Source organism: Hemitrygon akajei, chromosome 24, assembly GCF_048418815.1.
Source record: "Hemitrygon akajei chromosome 24, sHemAka1.3, whole genome shotgun sequence".
Classification (NCBI taxonomy): domain Eukaryota; kingdom Metazoa; phylum Chordata; class Chondrichthyes; order Myliobatiformes; family Dasyatidae; genus Hemitrygon; species Hemitrygon akajei.
This window is the reverse complement of record NC_133147.1, coordinates 7,686,984-7,707,633: the sequence shown is the minus strand read 5'-3', so window position 1 is coordinate 7,707,633 and position 20,650 is coordinate 7,686,984. Positions and strand designations below refer to the sequence as shown.

General features: G+C 47.2%; 2 protein-coding genes across 4 annotated transcripts in view; both read right to left on the bottom strand.

Moving 5' to 3' along the window:
* dcdc2b (doublecortin domain containing 2B) overlaps positions 1-7,236 on the bottom strand; it is a 55,718-nt gene extending 48,482 nt beyond the window's left edge. For both annotated transcript variants that reach the window (XM_073027938.1, XM_073027939.1), the window contains exon 1: positions 6,844-7,236. In XM_073027938.1, the coding sequence (XP_072884039.1) occupies positions 6,844-7,121 (278 nt within the window). In that variant the 5' untranslated portion in view covers positions 7,122-7,236. The remainder of the gene's footprint in view (positions 1-6,843) is intronic.
* Positions 7,237-14,903: 7,667 nt separating this feature from the next.
* Positions 14,904-20,650, bottom strand: part of LOC140715839 (uncharacterized) — a 31,119-nt gene continuing 25,372 nt past the window's right edge. For both annotated transcript variants that reach the window (XM_073028279.1, XM_073028280.1), the window contains exons 8-9: positions 18,582-19,781; positions 14,904-15,078 (exon numbers count right to left, since the gene is read on the bottom strand). In XM_073028279.1, the coding sequence (XP_072884380.1) occupies positions 18,586-19,781 (1,196 nt within the window). In that variant the 3' untranslated portion in view covers positions 14,904-15,078; positions 18,582-18,585. The remainder of the gene's footprint in view (positions 15,079-18,581; positions 19,782-20,650) is intronic.

Sequence of the window (20,650 nt, the reverse complement as noted above, 5' to 3'; positions counted from 1 at the left end):
CACAACTCACTAGCCCTAACCCCTATGTTTTGGAATGTGGAGGAAACCGGAACACTTGGAGGAGACCCACGTGGTTACAGGGAGATCATACAAACTCCTTACAGATAATGATGGGAATCGAACCCCAACCTTACAGCTGATGTTATAATGAGTTACACTAACCACTACACTGCCATGCTGCCCTGCAAAGAAAACTGGTGCAATGTCTTCTCAAAGGTTCCACATGTGAGGCTTTCAAAGGAAAGGCTTACACATAAAACAAAGGACGTGTTTCCGAACCAAATGCATAAAGGAGGAAGAGTGTCCAGGACTTGTGTAGGAGGAAGTGATTGAGTGAAGTTTGTCAGTATCTAAATCTTGGACTTCCCTGTTTACACTTTCCATTAATGATATGGTGGAATGAACACTTAATGAAGATTTATTACGGAATTTTCCAACAGCAGCACACCATGAGCGATCTGTTGGTGTGAGGAAGATTGATTGCAGACTGTACTCTGCCAGTCTCTGACTCATCTCGTTCAGCCTCCTTTAGGCATCAGATCAGGGATCCCCAGGGATAATCACGCTCAACCAGTGGGGGTTGCCATAAGGAAGCAATGAGGTGGGGAAATGAAACACAGAATGGGAATTGCAGACAGGGGAGATAATGGAGACAAAGTGGAGTCTGGAAAAAATTGCTTTTATACTCAGTGGCCACTTTATTAGGTACATCTGTTGGTTAATGCAAATATCCGATCAGCCAATCATCAGCAACTCACTGCATAAAAGCATGCAGGCTTGGTCAAAAGGTTCCGATGTCATCCAGACCAAATGTCAGAATAGGGAAGAAATGTGACCTCAGGGACGTTGTCTGTAGATTGATTGTTGGTGCCAGATGGATGGTTTAAATATCTCAGAAACTGCAGATCTCTTAGGATTTTCACGGATCTTCCAGAGAATGGTGCAAGAAACAAATAAAAAAATCCGTGAGGTATATATCCTTGTAAGAGTTTCAATATAAAAACTTCCTCTGTCAGGAAATGTAGCGGAGTCCTTGGAAGTCCTTGGGAATCTTAACCCTGAAGGTTAATTGGGAGGTTGAGTCCATGCTGAGGAAGGGAAATGCAATGTTAGCATTCATTTCAAGGGACTAGAATATTGTGGTGAACTAGATATACCTGTCTGGACTGCTCCTGTAGCTCCTCCCACAGACCCCTGTATAAAGGCGACTGAGGCCTGTTGCTCTGCCTCATTCCCCAGGATGTAGTGTTGTTCATTCTTCCAGTCAATAAAAGCCGATACCTCGCTTCCTACGTCTCAGCGTGAGTTATTGATGGTGCATCAAATATAAAAGCAAGGATGTAATGTTGAAGCTTTATAAAGCACTGGTGAGGCCACACTTGGAGTATTGTGTGCAGTTTGGGCCCCTTATCTAAGAAAGGATGTGCTGACATTGGAGATAGTTCAAATTATTCCAGGAATGAAAGGGCTACCAGATGAGAAGTGTTTGATGGCTCTGGGCCTGTACTCACTGGAATTCAGAAGGATAAGGGGTGACCTCATTGAAACCTATCAAATGTTGAAAGTCCTTGATGAAGTGGATGTGGAAAGGATTTTTCCTATGATGGGAAAGTTTAAGACTAGAGGACACAGACTCACGTTATAGGGGTGTCCATTTGGAATGGAGATGAGGGGGAATTTCTTTATCCAGAGAGTGGTGAATCTGTGGAATTCATTGCCACAAGCGGCTGTGGAGGCCAAGTCATTGGATATATTTAAGGCAGAGGTTGATAGAATCTTGATTAGTCAGGGCATGAAGGGTTACAGGGAGAAGACAAGAGATTGGGGCTGAGAGGGAAATGGATCAGCCATGATGAAATGGTGGAGTAGACTCGATGGGTCAAATGGCCTAATCTGCTCCTTTATCTAATAGTCTTATGGTCTAAAAGCAGAACAGTGGAGATGATTTTAGTAATTGATACCTTACTAGTTATTCTTAAACTAACAAAGCTACAAGAGGCCATGAAACAGGAGAGAACAGATACTTTACATGGCAAGGCAACAAGGTAACTAGAGGCTAGGAGCAACTGATTGAGGCTAGCTGGTCCGATGGATGAATGAAAGACTGTGGCTGGGAGCTGGGTTTAAATAGGCTGCAGGTGATCAGTTGGAAATGAGTGGAAGGTGATTCCTGATAACTGTGTGGGGACTGGGAGGTGCCTCCTTGTGCAGGGCTGACACCCTCAAGTTAAGGTGCGAGAATAGGCACTAGAACATAGAACATAAAACATTACCCCACAGTGCAGGGTATTCAGCCTTTTAACCGACTTTACAGTGGGGTAAAGTAATTGGGAGAAATGTACATAATTCATAACCACCGACATTGAGTTGATGTTTTGCTTTAAGAGGCTGGTAACATGATGACATTGTTATGTAAGGATCTTTAGCGCACTTTGGTGGTGTAGGTTTTGGAATTGGATAAAATGGGTTTCATTAAAGATAAAACATTTCACTTCATTTTATAAACCTGCATTGGTTACCCTGATGCTCCAGGATGATTCCAGAGTTACGGAACATGTCAGCCGACGCAGTCGCTTTCAAACTACCAGAGTTTTAGGAGCAAAATGCCATTGCTTGGTTCATACAAACTGAGGCCCAGTTTGCTCTGTGAGAAATCTCCGCAGCGGACACCAAATGCTACTATGTTGTAGCATCACTCAGTAACTCCACGGCTGCAAGAGTTGTGAGTCTGCTTGAACAGCCGCCCGAACATGATAAATAGCGATCACTGAAAACTCAGCTTTTACAGACTTCTGGACTATCGGAGTCTGAAAGCGTCAAACAATTTTCTCTTTTCCCGGCTTCGACGATGCTAGGCCTTCAGAGATAATGGACTGATTGCTGTCTCTCTTGGAAAATCACCATCCTTGTTTTATTTTTAAAGAACTCTTCATGCAGCAGATGCCTGATCAAGTTCACATAGCCTTCGCTAATGCATCCACGATGGACTATAGGGAGTTTACTAAAATGGCTGATAGCCTACACTTAGCCAGGCAGTGATGCATCATTCCTCCTCCTTTCTCTGTCTCAATAAGCCCGATCAGCAAGGCCGCCAACACAGGCATGAGGATGTCTGCGGAACAGACGCTGCTGGGCCTGTGATTTTACCTTGCTCGCTTTGGTACAAACACTAGGACATGATGACCATCTTGCAGCTTCGACAGTGCCAGCACCTTGGGATATCAGAGATCTGCGAACACCGTGGGTTCTATTTGCCAGGGTTGTCTACTGTTCATTACGGACACCCTTTCAGGGCAACGTTTCCTGTGTGACACGGGTGCTCAAGTGAGTGTGCTGCAGCATCAACTATATATCAGAAGGCAAAGAGCGACATAACTCTCTGGAGACTGCCAACGGCAGCAGGATCCAGATTTATGGGACACGACGGGTGATGCTCTGCTTCAGTGGGCGACTTCGTCCTGGCTCAAGTGGCTAGACCTCTGCTCGGTGCAGATTTCCTGTGTGTCCAAGAACTGTTGTTCGATCTTAAGAATTGCCGGCTCATGAATGTACTAACTTTGGGTCGTGACCCTGCTCCCCCACAACGATTCTATCAAGCACATTCACCACTGCATGTGAGCTTACTCGACTGCTGGGTGAATCCCCAAGCCCACATTCTCCACTACAGTCACAAAGCATGGGGGTGAACACTGCAATCCCACAACTGACTGGCCCATCAGTCTACGCCCACATGTGTAGACTGGACCTAGAAAAGCTGGCAACCGCAAAGGCTGAGTCTGCCAACATGGGAGGACTTGGCATCGTATGCTGGTCGAATAGCCCCTGGGTTTCACCCCTCCATCCGGTCCCTAGGTCTGATGGTGGTGATTACCGACTGCTTAACAATCGTTACCCGGTCCCACACATTCATCACTTTTTGGCAAGTTTAGCCAGAAAGTTAATCGTTTCCAAATTTGTTCTAGTTAGGAGCTACCATCAGGTGCCTGTGTACTCGGAGAACATTCCCAAAACAGTTGTGATAACCCGTATGGCATTTTGAGCCTCTGTGCATGCCGCTTGGACTGAAACATGTAGCGCGGACTTTCCAACAACTGGTGGACTCTGTAATAAAAGACTTAGATTTTCTGTTTGTTTACTTGGATGATACACATTGCCAGTGCATGCAAATCTGAATGTGTATCTCATCTCTGCATACTTTTTGAGTACTTAAGCCAACACGTGTTGATTATTAACCATGATAAATGCTAGTTTGGGTTGTCAACTATTGACTTTCTCGGCCATCACATCTCCCACAGATGGTGCAAAATTCCTCCCATCACAAGTAGCTACTGTTATGTATTTCCCACCGCTATCACCGCTTCATTCCGAAAGCTACTGAACTTCAGCTCCCCCTGTACAGTGCACCTAAAGACAATACCCCTAATCAGGTGCTTGACTGGTCAGTGGACATAACCAGGGCATTTGATAATACCAAATGAGCTCTTTCGAATGCTACTGGCACACCCACTCCCCAACACATCCATAGCCATTACCACTGATGCCTCAGACTACACTGTGGGTGCTGCGCACGAACAGCTGCTCACCTTTTTCAGTTGAAAGGCATTTGTCTGTCAGCTTCTCAGTCTCTATCTGGCTGTCCCCATTTTTATTTTCTTCTAGAGGGCTGACCACAAACTCCTCGTGCATGTGATGGCCAAAATATCAGCCCCTTGGTCTGCACAGCAGCAACGCCACCTGGCTTACATATCCGACTTCACAACGGATATACAACATATCAAGGGGAAAAATAATGTTGGGACAATTGCCTCTCACGGCCAGCTATTGAGGCCACACACGTAGGCGTTGATTATGTTGACATGGCAGCTAAGTTACTAACCCAGAGGCCTGGTGGCTTATCAAACAGTAGTCGTGGGCCTGCGATTGGCTGACATTAAGTTCAGGGAAGCTGGGGTTTCTCTCCAGCCCAATATCTCAACCAGTTACCCTCGCCCCATCATGCACGCAAACTGGAGGTGGACTGTTTTCGACTTTATACATGGCCTCTTGCGCCTGGGCTGAAGGCCTCACAAAAATTGGTTGCCCTAAAGTTTGTTTGGCACGGCCTCAGAAAGGACGCATGTGATGGACTGCAGCCTTTGTGGAGTGCCAGTGGGCAAAAAATTATCCGTCATGTTTAGGCGCCATTGGCACCCTTTGAGGTTCCTGAGTGACGGTTTGACCATGTCAATGTGGACCTTGTTGGTCTTCTTCCCCCCTCCTGCGGTTTCACACACCTTCTTACAATGGTGGACCGTACCCCCAGGTGGCCAGAGGTCGTCCCTCTAGCATCGGCTGCAGATGTAGCTCGGGCGTTCGTCAGTACCTGGGTTGCTGGGTCTGGCACCCTATCTGATATTTCCTCTGACCACAGTCCCCAATTCATTTTAGATCTCTAGGCTGCGATAGCTCAGAACCTTGGTGTTAGGCTACATCACATCACAGCGTATCACCCACAGTCCAATGGCCATGCGAGCGGTTTCACTAAGGCTGCTTTAAGGGCTTCCCTGATAGATGAGTATTGGCATGATCGTCTCCCATGGGTTCTGCTGTGGCTAAAAACAGCTCCAAAAGAGGACCTGCAGTCGTCCTCGGCTGAGTTGGTACACAGGCAGCTGTTATAAGTGCCAGGTGATTTCATTCCTGACACCATGACCTCCTGGTTGACCTCTCCCAGCATTCCATCCTCCTCAGTAAATTCAATTGCTGCTCACCTATTCCATCTCCCATCATGGCATACAGCACTGTTGGGTCCCTCTCGACCTACATTCTGCCTCGTTTCTTTTTGTCCACCATGTGCACACCATCATCTCCTTGATGACCCATGCCACATTTTGGAACAGAGAGAAAAGACTTCTATCATCGATAAACCAGAATGTATTTCAGTAGATCAACTTAAACCAGCCCACCAAGATCTGGAGTATTTCGCTGCCTTTCCCCTGGCCAATGTGACGATGAGCATCGTCTGATGACAAGCCAGAGGCACCCATGGTTTCTCCGCCCAGGGAACACAGGACCCAAGCCAGGCGGCTGGTCCGAACTCTGGACGGGCTCATAAAGCCGGTTGTAGTGAATTCTGGGTGTGCCTGTTCAGGGTAACAAAATTGGGAATTGACAACCACTGACATTGAGTTGGGATTTCACTTTAAGAGGCTGGTCTGATGTGGTGACGTTGTTATGTAAGGATTTTTAGCACGCTTTGGTGGTGTAGGTTTTGGTGTTCAATAAACTGTGTTACGAGTTTCATTAAACATAAAATGCCTCATTTTGTTTTATTTGCATAAACCTATCTAACCTTCCCTCCCACATAATCCTCCATTTTTCTTTCATCCATAGGTCAATCTAAGAGTTTGTTAAATATCCCGAATATAGCTGCCTCTGCCACACATTCCACACATCCACCACTCTCTTTGTAAAAAAAAATGACATTCCCATTATACTTTCCTCCAATCACTTTAAAAGAATACCCCCTCCCTTCATATCAGCTGTTTCCACCCTGCGAAGAAAAGTTCTCTGGCTTTGACCCAGAGAGAAAATCACATTCTCATGACATGCTCTCTCATCCAGGCAGCATCCTGGTAAATCTCCTCTGCAGCCTTGTTAAAGCTCCACATTCTCCCTACAATGAGGTGACCAGTACTGGACACAATACTCCAAGTGCGGTCTAACATTACCTCATGAATCTTCAACTCAGTCGCTTGGCTAATTAATAAAAATTTACGATAATGCTGAGAAACCTCACCAAACTTCTCAAAGTTCACCAGAAGTGTGTGTTAAGTTGAAATAGAATAGCAAAAATACACTTACTCTATTTTTTTAAACTTTTCAAATCCTGCAGCCACATAATGGCAGCCATTCTGTAGTTGATTCAGCTCAAGGACGCGGTTTCCCCCACTTGGTGTGTAGATGTTCCTCACGGCCACTGGAGCACTGATGTTATTTGTTACCTCATTTAAAAAGGTCTCAAACGTTAGAATCTGCCTCTGGTTGATGACAAGCTTCCTTCCAGTAAAGAAAGGGTCTCCATTCTTAAACAGCACAACATTTTTTGCCTGGGGGATAAGGGGAATACCTGTCGAGGCCATTTTCCTTCACAGAGCCAGCGTCCTTCCATTTAATCCATACCCAACTGCTAGGAGAGTTACAGAGTGCTGTGGGTGACCGTGGAGTGTAGAGGTATCTTGGTTTCCATGGCTGTGTTTCCATCAATGCTTGCATTGTGTGGAGAGCTGCCAGCGTGACCGCAGCTTGACACAATCAGGAAAATTTAAAACCTATTGTTTGCTTACAGGCTTCACAATCACAGCACGCCACAGTTCTGAGTCATACCTGCTCCAAAGCAGGGCCAGAGAGTGCACATTCAACATTCAGCTCAAATGCCATCTATAAAACTAACAACGGCACAACTATTGTTGGCAGAATTTCAGGAGGTGATGAGGAGGAGCACAGGAGTGAGATATATCAGCCAAATGAGTGGTGTCAAAACAAAATCCTGGCACTCAACATCAGTAAGACCAAGGAACTGATTGCGGACTCCAGGAGGGAACACTCACCAGTCCTCATCCAGGGATCGGCAATGGAAATGGTGAGCAGCTTCGAGTTCCTGGATATCTAACATCCAATATAATGATGCAATTACAACGAGGGCACGGCAGTGGCTATATTTCATTAGAGGTTTGAGGAAACTCGGCATGTCACCATAGACACTGGCAAATTTCTGCATGGAGACCATTCTAACTGGTTGCTTCACCATCTGGTCTGGGACAGGGGTGGGGAACTGCGGAGGATCGAAAAGCTGCAGAAAGTTGTAAACTCAGCCAGCTCCATCATGGGCACTAGCCTCCCCAGCATCGAGGACACCTTCAGAAGGTGATGACTCATAAAGGCGGTCCATCACCCAGGACATGCCCTCTTCTCATTATCAAGGAGGGGGTACAAGAGCCTGAAGACATACAATCAATATTTTGGGAACAGCTTCTTCCCCTCTGACTTCAGATTTCTGAATGGACGATGAATCCATGAACACCACCTCACTACTTCTTTTCTTTTTTTGTCCTACTTATATATATATATATATATATATATACATTTGCTGTAATTTATAGTTTTAATTATATATTGCAATGTACTGCTGCCGCATAGCAACAAATTTCATGGCATTCAGTATGTCAGTGATAAGAAGCCCGATTCCGATTCTGCTCCAGGCCCCTCGTCGCCTGCAGTACAATCGAACTTCAGTCCCTAAAGAGAGTCTGTTACTCTGGGTGAGCAGTTTTATGTCGAGAGGTACACAGGGATATTCACATCTCTGAGGACATCAACAGATATTCGCTGAGGTAGTGGTCAGATGCCATCTGGTGATATGCAAGAGAAGGCTTTGTCACTGAGGTGTCCATTGGTCAGGGTCAACCATGGATGTTGCGTCCAAGCCAGGGAAAATGCTCAATCTTACAATCAGCCATCATAATCAAAGACCCCACCTATCCTAAACATTCTTTCTACTCCCCTCTCCCAGTGGGCAGAAGAGAGAAAATCTTAAAAGCATGTACCAACAGGCTCAATTTCAGCTTCCACCCCACTGTTATAAGAGTATCCAATGGTCTCCTAATATGATAAGATGGACTCTTGACCTCACAATCTACCTCGTTATGATCTTGTTTACCCGCACTGCACTTGTTCTGTCCATCCAGGTGCAACGCTGGGCCAACGTCAGCTTTGCTGAATCGGCACACGGTGACCAGCTCACTCTGTGTTACGTGCACCTATAGGAAGCTTTCTGAAGATCTCACCGCACTGCCACTACAGTATCTTGCTTTCCCCAGATCCCTCTCCTTCCAGGCACTCTTCAGAGAGATCTTCCATACCAGGCAGCGTGGTAGCATAACAGTTCATGTAATGCTATTACAGTGTCAGTGATGCAGGGTTCGAATCCCACTGCTGCCTGTACGTTCACTCATGACCACGTGGGAGCTCCGCTTTCCTCCCACATTTCAAACACGTACATTTGTTGTAGGATGTAATAGGTTGTAGGATGTAATTGGGTGGCATAGACTAACTGAGCTAAAAGTTTTAGAATGGCAACACACTCAAAATGCTGGAGGAACTCAGCAGGCCAGGCAGCATCTATGGAAAAGAGTAAGCAGTCAACGTTTCAGGCCGAGAACCTGCGTCAGGACCCCTCGTAAATCCTGATGAAGGGTCTCGGTCCAAAACGCCAACTGTTTACTCTTTTCCATAGATGCTGCCTGGCCTGCTGAGTTCCTCCAGCGTTTTGTGTGTGTTGCTCGGATTTCCAGCATCAGCAGATTTTCTCGTCTTAGTTTTAAGATACCGCTGCTGAATCCCAACGGCTTCTGGCTGGTGGCCGATGAAACAAGGAAAACGACTAAATACTTTGCTAATCACTCTTTTTCTGGTAAATGTTATATTGCAAGTTATGGTCTGTAACTTCCCTTTGGACTTGGAGGCAAGAACTAAGGTGAGGCAAGGCTGTGGGCCCATTGCCAAGAGCAAGGAAAACCCGAGGTTCGATCGATTTAAGTGCTGGGTCGAATCAGAAAGGTCGGGTACAGGCCAAATCAAGGTGGCGGGATTGAGGCCCCAGAGCATATTGAGGTGAGTGAAGCCGATGTTTGGATGATAATTTAGGGCCAGATTGAAAAGGTCAGGGTGTTGGGGCAGGTTCAGCTCCCTGCTCTGCTCTGCGCTGAACTTGGGGTCTGGGGGTGGACTGTCATTGTGGACTTCAGTTCCAAAGCTATTCAGAGACAGGAGGGTGTTTGTGCTTGAGCTGAGCAGTGTGGAGGTTAAGGTTCATCAGGTAGTGGGTGCTTGGCTCTGCCACGTGTTGACCCTGGACCCATGAGAGACAAGCTCACAATGGCCTTTGTTTCATAGCCACTGTCTCATTGCAGAGTAACAGCTCCCACTGCCTTGCCCATTTCTACCTCAGGAGGTGATAGAGGCCACTTTACTCCCTCTGAGAAAGGGGAGTAGGCAGCCAGCTCTACCCGTGGGTCGTGGCAGTCCGTGTCATCGGACACCGTGGCATACTGGTTCAGCCCCCAGCCTAAACTACTGATCCAGAGACAGAGGTTCAAATCCCAGCAGTGCCACAGTAGAATTTAAACTCCTGCAATTAAATCAGCTTTGGTAGGAGGCTGAGTTAGTGGTGAGGAAGGCAAATACAATGTTAGCATTCATTTAGAGAGAACCAGAATATAAAATCAAGGATGGAACATTGAGACTATAAGGCACTGGTGAGGACTCATTTGGAGTATTGTGAGCAATTTTTGGTCACTTATCTAAGAAAAGATGTGTTGGCATTGGAGAAGATCCAGAGGAGGTTTCATGAAAATGATTCCAGGAATGAAAGGGTTAATGCATGAGGAGCATTTGATGACACTGGTCCTGTACTCGCTGGAGTTTAGAAAAATGAGGGCAAGAATCTCATTGAAATCTATCAAATACTGAAAGGCCTAGATAGAGTGGACATGGAGAGGATGTTTCCTGTATTGGGGGAGTCTAAGACCAGAGGGCACAGACTCAGAATAGAAGGATGTCCCTTTAGAACAGGAATGAGGAGGAAATTTGTTAGCTAGAGAGTGGTGAATTTGTTACCAAAGATGGCTGTGGAGGCCAAGTCATTGGGTATATTTAAAGCAGAGCTTGATAGGTTCTTGATTAATAAGGGTGTCAAAGATTATGGGGAGACAGCAGGAGAACAGGGTTGAGGGGGTTGATAAATCAGCCGAGAGAATGACGGAACAGACTCGATGGACCAAATGGCCTAGTTCTGCTCCAATGTATCATGGTCTTGCAGTAAGCAACTTCACTAATGCCTTGCAGGGAAGGAGATATGTCACCCTTGCCCAGTCTGGCCATGATGCCAGACCCAACAAGATGATTGAGTGCTGTTGGAAATGTGCTGAGAAAGAGGATTAGTCTCCACTTGGAGGAGCAAGTAGAAGAGAACTGCATGGTATTCCCGGAGTGCTATCCACTGAACGTAGACTACAACACTATAGTCCAGCCTTTCGGCCCTCAATGCTATGCCAATTTTTTCACCTATTCTAAGAGCAATCTAACCCACCTCTCCCACATAGCCATCCTTGTGCCTACCTAAGAGACTCTTAAATGTATCTGCCTCCAACACCGCCCCTGCACATTCCACACACACACCTCTTATCGTTTGAAAAAAAGACATCTGATATCTCCCCTATAATCTCCTCCAATCACCTTAAAATTCTAATCCCTGGTATTAGCCATGTCCGCCCTTTATTCTGGCCACCCAGAGTTACTGTCAAAAACATGGAAGGGTGCATAACCATAGCCCACAATGTGCCACTGGGGCCAGAATCCAGGGAACGTGGGCTTGAGAGGGGATAATCAGTCAGAATTCCCATTCCTGATCAGCATTCAGTTCAGCCCTGCTGGGAAGTGTGTACCCCAGCTGAGATGCCATGTTGAGTTATAAACTATTGCACTCATTCCTTGTCACCGGTGAGCACTGGCTTTTAGAGAGGGCACGGGGAAGATCGTTGATCAGCTCAGCCTCCGACTGTCACAAGGAAGTGTTTGAAGCAACACACACAAAACGCTGGAGGAACTCAGCCAGCCAGGCGGCATCTATGGAGGGGAGTAAATAGATTCTTATGTGGACGTTTTGGGCTGAGACCCTTAATCGGGACTGTAAAGGAAGGGAGAAACTACTACTACGTCGACTCAGGCCTAGGGGGCTGGTGTCGGGCAAGGGAGAAAGAAGCCTGAATAAAATGGTGGGAAGGAGAACAAGTTGGTAGGTGACAGGTGAGACCAGGTGACGAGAAAAGTGAGTGGGGGTGAGGGGTGAAATAAGAAGCTGGAAGGTGATAGGGAGAAAAGGTAAAGGCTGAAGAAGAAGGAATCTGATAGGACAGGAGAGTGGACAGGGAAGGAGGAGGAGACCCAGGGTGAGGTGAGGAGAAGGGAAGGGGTGAGGATGGAACCAGAGTGGGGAAGAGAAGGAAAGAGAAGGGGTGAGATTACTGGAAGTTAGAGAAATTGATGTTTATGACATTAGGCTGGAAATAACGTAGAAAAGTTTGCAATTCCATCAGCCACACATTTTTTAATCAATCTGTCTCAATCATTCTACAACTAGGGGTCATGGGTTAAGGGTGAAAGGTGAAAAGTTTAAGCGGAACATCAGGGGAAACTTCTTCACTCGGAGGGTGGTGAGAGTGTGGAATGAGCTGCCAGCACAAACGGTGCATGTGAGCTTAATTTCAGCATTTAAGTGAAGTTTGGATAGGTACATGGATGGTAGGGGTATGGAGGGCTATGGTCCCAGTGCAGGTCGATGGGAGTAGACAGCCTAAATTGTTCAGCAAGGACTAGATGGGCTGAAGGGCCTGTTTCTGTGCTGCACTTTTCTATGACTCTATTCACTGAGCAACACATTTGTGTGTGTTGCTCTGGATTTCCAGCAACTGTTTGTGATTTACTGCTCCACAGCGAAGTCTCTTTGAGGGATTTTATTTTAGAGATACTGCCCGGAACAGGCCCTTCCAGGCCCATCAGCTGTACCGCCCAGCAATACATCAATTTAACCTGAGCCTAATCACAGGGCAATTTGCAATGACCAATTAACCCACTAACCAGGTTTGTCTCAGGGAGGAGAGCAGAGGAACTCGAGGAAACCCACACGCTCACGGGAAGGACGTACAGATTTCTTACCAGGACTCCAGAATTGAACTCTGATGCCCCAAGGTGTAATAGTGTCGCGCCCACGGTAGCCATGTATGGTTGGCCTACCTCGAAGAAGTTTAAATCTACTCTTCGGTGAGCGCTCTTCTCTCTGTGATCTCTGCTGCCCCCTGACTCTTTCACCATGTGCTCACCCAGACATGCTACCACAGCTACGTCCTTCTCGGGGACTTGCCTGACATGCTGAGATCCCCCAGCACCCTGTGTGTGTTATTCAACATCTGCAGCATCTATGGATTCTCTTGTATCAAATTGTTTGCCCACCTGTCCTTGTTGCTACTGATCAGAAGGGGCAGCTCACACCAGGAGATGGGCAAGGCATCCTTGCCAGGTAGTGACCAGCCGCTGTCTGCTGGCTGCACTGTTGCATCAGTAAGGACTGAGTGGAACATCAGAGTTTGTCACAATCAGTGTGTGTCAGAGAAGAAAATGCTTCATCAGACCTTTATAAAGACTGCACTGATTAACTGACTGTGGGCTTGCTCTTGCAGAATCGTGGCTCCAGCACAACCTCCCATGCACCATCAATCTTCAGACCATGCCACTCACAGACTTGGGTAATTATTCTGTGGCTGTGGGTGGTATCATAACTATACACTCAGTCAGCTCCACCATGGGCAGTCGCCTCCATCGTATCCAGGACATCTTCAAGGAGTGGTGCTTCAGAAAGGCAGTGTCCATCATTAAGGACCCCCATCATCCAGGACATGCCCTCTTCTCATTGCTACCATCAGGAAGGAGGTACAGAAGTCTGAAGACCCCTCTTCTCATTACTACCATCAGGAAGGAGGTACAGAAGCCAGAAAACACACACTCAGCGATTCAGGAACAGCTTCTTCCCCTCTGCCATTCGGGTTCTGAATGGACATTGAACCCATGAACACTTCCTCACTACCTTTTCTTTATATTTATATTTTGCACTAATTACTTAATTTAACATTTTTCTCACCCCTTATGGGTGGTGTGTATGTGTATTTTTCCCTCAATCTCGGGTCTTCTACCAGAGGCCTGGGAGTGTGAGGGTTCGATACAGTATCCCTGCTATTCCTAGTACTGTGCTCTTCTGGTCCGAGATCTCAGGGGTTGTTCCTGGGATTTGTTGGAGCCACTCTCCCAGTCCAGGTGTCACAGCTCCAAGAGCCCCTATCACCACCAGGATTACTCTGGCTTTAACCTTCCACATCCTTTCCATCTGCTCTTTCAAGCCCTGGTATTTCTCCAGCTTCTCATATTCTTTCTTCCTGACTCTACTGTCATTCGAAATTGCCACATCTTTTACTACTGCTTTCCTCCGTTCCTTGTCCGGTATTACCATGTCTGGCTGGTTGGCCAGTACCTGCTTATCAGTCTATTTGGAAGTTTCACAGGATCTTGGCTCTGTCATTCTCCACTACCTTCTCCGGTGTTTCCCATTTGGACTTGGGAGTGTCCGATCCATACTCAGTGCAGATGTTCCTGTACACAATTCCTGCAACTTAGTTGTGCCGTTCAGTGTGTGCAGTCCCCGTCTGCATCTTGCCCCCTGCTACTATGTGCAGTGCCTGCCTGCATCTTGCCCCCTGTGACTATGTGCAGTCCCCGCCTGCATCTTGCCCCCTGCTACTATGTGCAGTGCCTGCCTGCATCTTGCCCCCTGTGACTATGTGCAGTCCCTGCCTGCATCTTGCCCCCTGCTACTATGTGCAGTGCCTGCCTGCATCTTGCCCCCTGCGACTATGGTTTCAGCGGATTCCTTGGGCAGTCTGAATCGTGGGTCTTGTCTGGTGTGATAGACCCCAGCTTCTATTGTTCTGGTGCTCAGCACCTGTTCTTATGCAGCCATGAGCAGTGCCTCCACTTCCTGCCATTGGTAGGACTTCCTTATGTCAGCCACCTCTGTATTTTTCTCTATTATTGTTCTGCAATGTACTGCTGCCGCATAACAACAAATCTCACGAGATGCCAGCGATATTAAGCTTGAATCTGATACCGATTCTGACTCCGATGTGTGTCGTCTGACTGTCGGTACTGTGTTTTGCACCCCGGCCCCAGAGGAACAGCGTTCTGTTTAGCTGTATACACATATATGATTGAATGGCAAACTTGATTTCCCTCCCCCATCAAACAGATACATTTCCTTAATGAATAATAACCAAAGGATGCAAAGGTATTTTAATTTCCACCAGGTTCCTCGTTCAACTTGCAAACAAGACAATTACAACAGCCCATTCACTACAGACTTTCAGTTTAACGCATGGAATGAGGGTGCTGTTGTGGTCATCTTCGTATGGAAAAGATCTTGAGGATTCTTTCTCCCTGTGAAAAGGAACAGAGATGGTTAAAGTATCAGGTCAAAGCAGGAGACCATAAGACATTGGAGAAGAATTGGACTGTTTGGTCTGTCGAGTCTGCTCCACCATTCCAGCATGGCTGATTGCAAGTCAAGTCAGGTTCTGACATCTGTCCTGTTGGTGGGTGACCAGAACTGCACACAATATTCCAAATTAGGCCTGACCAGAGTCAACTTAACATCTCAACTCCTCAAGTCAAGTCAAGTCAAGTCACTTTTATTGTCATTTCGACCATAACTGCCGGCACAGTACATAGTAAAAATGAGACGACGTTTTTCAGGACCATGGTGTTACATGACACAGTACAAAAACTAGACTGAACTACATAATAAAAAACAACACAGAGAAAGCTACACTAGACTACAGACCTACACAGGACTTCATAAAGTTCACAAAAAAGTGCAGGCATTTACAATAAATAATAAACAGGACAATAGGGCAAGGTGTCAGTCCAGGCTCTGGGTATTGAGGAGTCTGATAGCTTGGGGGAAGAAACTGTTACATAGTCTGGTCGTGAGAGCCCGAGTGCTTCGGAGCCTTTTCCCAGACAGCAGGAGGGAGAAGAGATTGTATGAGGGGTGCATGGGGTCCTTCATAATGCTGTTTCCTTTGCGGATGCAGTGTGTAGTGTAAATGTCCGTGATGGCGGGAAGAGAGACCCCGATGATCTTCTCAGCTGACCTCACTATCCGCTGCAGGGCCTTGCGATCCGAGATGGTGCAATTTCCGAACCAGGCAGTGATGCAGTTGCTCAGGATGCTCTCAATACAACCCCTGTAGAATGTGATGAGGATGGTGGGGTGGGAGATGGACTTTCCTCAGCCTTCGCAAAAAGTAGAGATGCTGCTGGGCTTTCTTTGCTATGGAGCTGGTGTTGAGGGACCAGGTGAGATTCTCCGTCAGGTGAACACCAAGAAATTTGGTGCTCTTTACAATCTCTACCGAGGAGCCATCGATGTTCAGCGGGGAGTGGCTGATTTATTATCCCTCTCAACCCCATTCCCCTGCCCTCGCCCTGTAACCTTTGATGGCCTGACTAATCAAGAACCTATCAATCCCTGCTTTGAATATACCCAGTGACTTGGCCTCCACAGCCTTCTGTGGCAATGAATTCCACAGATTCTCCTCCTTCCTGGTTAAAGAAATTCCTCCTCATTTCCATTCTAAATGGGCGTCCCTCTATTCCGAGGCTGTGCCGTCTGGTCCCAGACTCCCCACCATAGGAAACATCCTCTCCACATCCCCAACGACTTGGCCTTCATCTGTGGCAATGAATTCCACATTCCACACTCTCTGGAGTAAACAACTTCATCATATTCACTCACGTGACGAGGGCATCAATGAGGAGGCTGCTCCTCATCCCTCATTACTCCCGGAAGTGAAGCACACTTTAGTGGGCAGTTAAAGACCAACCACATTGGACCAATGAGAAATCAGACTGAACAAGAAAGGCGGTTACATCCCTAACAAATGATTTTTACAGTAACAGTACACCTCACCGCTGCGCAGAACAGCTTTATTTCCAATTTATCTAATTTGTTCACTCAACAAAATTTATTGAATTAACTGCATTTAAATTTCTCACCTGCCGTGGTAGGATTTGAACTCGTGTTCCTGCGTCATTTTTCTTGTTCTCTGGATAATAGTCCAATAACGCAACCCACAGATTACTGCACCCCTCTGTCCACACATTTATCTGCTGCCATCTTCCAGACAGTTTTATTGCATTGAAGAGATTGATCTCTGAATTATATTCTGCTCCCAAAATGACATTTATCAAATGAACTGCTGCAATAAATTGCAATTTTGTTCAAAAAGATTAAATTGCTGGAGTTTTACTGCAAATTTCCCAGAGATTATTGTGCAGTAATGACAAGGTTAATCACAGTTCGCTTATTAAACATTATTGTCGAGGAATTGGGCCCTCTTCCATGTGTTTTTACGAGCAGATTGAGCGTAAGGTCGGTTATTCCAGCATTAGGCTGCACAAGTGATAACCGGCCGGTCTGGCTGCTCAGCAGTCTCTGGGATGGCTGGCCCACACAGCGCAATGCACAGTTCCCGTCAGCCTGGCAGTCACCAGGCGCCAGTCAGGCACCTAATGCCAATCATCAGAGCATTACAGCGACCTCCAGGATTTCCAGATAGGGGAAACTCCTTCAGGTACAGAAAACAAGACGCAGACACAGTGGACAAAGGAAACTGAGTGAAAGACTCACAGAGTCAGAGAGCCACTGTGTTGTGAAACAGGACCTATGTCTACGCAAACCTTTATGCCGATCTATACTAATCTGAGTTAGAGTCAATGAGTCACACAAACAGGTCCTTTGGCCCATCTCGTCTGTGCTGAACTATTTCTCTGCCTAGTCCCATCAGACTGTGGCCTTCCACACCCCTCCCACCATTTACCAATCCAAATTTCTCTTAAATGTTGAAATCAAACTCAAATTCACCACTTCAGCTGGCAGCTCGTTCAATACTCTCACCACCCCCTGAGTGAAAAAAACTCCCCCTCATGTTCACCTTAAACATTTCACCTTTCACCCCCTAACCCATGACCTCTGGCTGTAGTCCCTCCCAACCTCAGTGGGAAAAGTCTGCTTGCATTTATCCTATCTTTATCCCTCATAATTTTGTATTACTCTATCAAATCCCCTATGCTCCTGACCTATTGAACCTTTCCCCATAACTCAGGTCCGCAAGTCCCGGCAAAACCTTTGTAAATTTTCTCTGCACTCTCTCGATGGTATTTGGGCCACACCGTCCCATGCCCTGTCTGGGTAGGAGAGAGGAACGGGGCTTGTTTGGTGGTTTGTTGCGTTTGGTGTTATTCCGCCGGGCACTCTGAGTACTCAGTGCTGGCGCCGAATGTGTGGCGATATTTGTGGGCTGCCCCCAGCACATCCTCGGGTGTGTTGGTTTTTAACGCGAATGACAGATTTCCAATGGAGGGTCTCGGCCTGGAACATCAGCTGAGTTCTTCCAACATTTTGTGTGTGTGTTACTCAGGACTTCGGGCATCTGTACAATTTATGATACATTACACCGTATGTTTCAATGTATATATGATAAGTAAATCTGAATCTGAAAGCGTCTCTTAAATTGTATCTGTTGCCACCCACCACCTCCTCTTCCAGATACTAACCACTCTCTGTATGAAAATACTTACCCCTCAGAACCTCTTTAAAGCTCTTTCCACTCACCTCTTGCTTCCTGTTTCTGATGTCTCTGCTACTGGAAAAAGATTCATGCCATACCCATGCTGCTTCTGTCAGAGATCTGTGGACTTGAACCCCAATGTCCTTCTGTGTACCAACATTCCTAATCTCCTTATCATACAGGGAACATGTCCTCAGTGGCTGTGTAAATGCTGTAGAATTTATATTAATTTCACAGGAAACTAAACAGTCACGTCAAATATTACTTACAGAACAGTCAGGGTATGTGTATACTCAGTGTAGCTTTTACCTGATCATTGTCTGTCCATGTCTTCCTGGCAATGGTTGGGCATGTTGAAATGGCACTGTTTGGCTGCATCCTCCTGGCATTGGCGAGGCATGTAATCCTGGCATTGCCGGGGTGTGTAATCCTGGCATTGGCTGGGCGTGTAATCCTGGCATTGACTATACATGTTGTCCTGGCATTGGTGGGGCGTGTAATCCTGGCATTGCCGGGGTGTGTAATCCTGGCATTGGCTGGGCGTGTAATCCTGGCATTGGCTGGGCGTGTAATCCTGGCATTGGCTGGGCGTGTAATCCTGGCATTGGCTGGGCGTGTAATCCTGGCATTGCCGGGGTGTGTAATCCTGGCATTGGCTGGGCGTGTAATCCTGGCATTGACTATACATGTTGTCCTGGCATTGGTGGGGCATGAAATCCTGGCATTGGCTGGGCGTGTAATCCTGGCATTGGCTAGGCACATCCTCGTGTGATTGACTGGGCATGCCATACCAGCATAGTCTGGTTATACCATCCTGACATTGGCTGATCATATTGTCCTGGCATTGGTTGGGCATTTCATCCTGGCATTGTGTGGGCTTGCTGTCCTGGCATTGGCCAAGCTTGATGTCCTGGCAATGGCTGGGCATGTCATCCTGGCATTGGCTGGGTATGCTGTCCTGGCATTGGCCAAGCTTGATGTCCTGGCAATGGCTGGGCATACCATTCTGGCATTGATTGAGTGTGTCCACCATGCACTGGTTGAGCATGCTGGCCTCGTCTTCCACCTGGCATTGGCTGTCCACATCATCCTGGCATTGGCTGGGCATGTCATCCTGGCATTGGCTGGGTATGCTGTTCTGGCACTGGCTGAGCTTGATGTCCTGGCAATGGCTGGGCATGCCATTCTGGCATTGATTGAGTGTGCCCACCATGCACTGGTTGAGCATGCTGGCCTCGTCCTCCACCTGGCATTGGTTGGGCGTGTCATCCTGGCATTGTCTGGGTATACCATCTTGGTATCGGCTGGGCATGTTGTCCTGGCATTGGCTGGGCATGTTGTCCTGGCATTGGCTGGGCATGCCATCCTGGCATTGGCTGGGCATGTTGTCCTGGCATTGGCTGGGCATGCCATCCTGGCATTGGCTGGGCATGCCATCCTGCCATTGTCTCTCTATGCCTTCCAGGCACCATTTGTCCACATTCTTTTGGCAACACTGCTCTTCACTTTCTGGAGAAACACAAAACCAAAGTTTGAACTAGAAGGTACTGTTCAGGTTGCAAACTAAATGCTCAACCCCATCATTGGATAACTGCTGCGTTCTGCCCTCCGGCCTCCCACATTTCTGCTTGTTGAATCCATTGCCTCTGTTCACAGAAGCTCCCATGGCCATTATGTGCCAACCTGCAGTGTGTGCAAGGTGGGCAAGGGTGGAGATGGAATAGGGGGTGTAGATTCTGCAGGTGTAGTCATCAGCTTAGCTCAACACCCTGCAGCAATACCAGGGACCTGCTACACCCCATCCTGTGCTGGGGCAGAGAAGGGATTGTGAGATTAGCTTTATTTGTCACGTGTACATCGAAACATACAGAGAAATGCATTGTTCGAGTTGATGGACAACACGATCTACGATATGCTGGGGACAGCCCTAACAGTCGCCGTGCTTCTGGCACTAACATAGCATGCCCATGATTTACTAACCCCAAAGCACTGGAAATTATACAGGCGTTGGAAATCTCGAGCAAGCACACAACGTACTGGGGGGGCTCATCGGCTCAGGCAGCGTCTCTGGATGGGAATAAACAGTCGCTGTTTTGGGCCGAGACCCTTCGTCAGGAAGGTAAGGTGTTGCTCCTCCATCCTGAGGGTGGCCTCATCCTGGTGCAAGATGTTGGAACAGGAACAGGAATGCGTGTTTGTCCACTCGCAAGGTGTGCTTTTGGCGGATGAAGTGGAGGTGATCAGCGAAGCAGTCTCCCGATTGACAGCTAACCCAAACGTGTACAGCCTTGGAATGTGGAAGGAAACTAGAACAGCCAGAGAAAACCCACGTGATCACTGGGAGAAGTGATTCTGAGTCTGGCCAAAGATACCAAAGA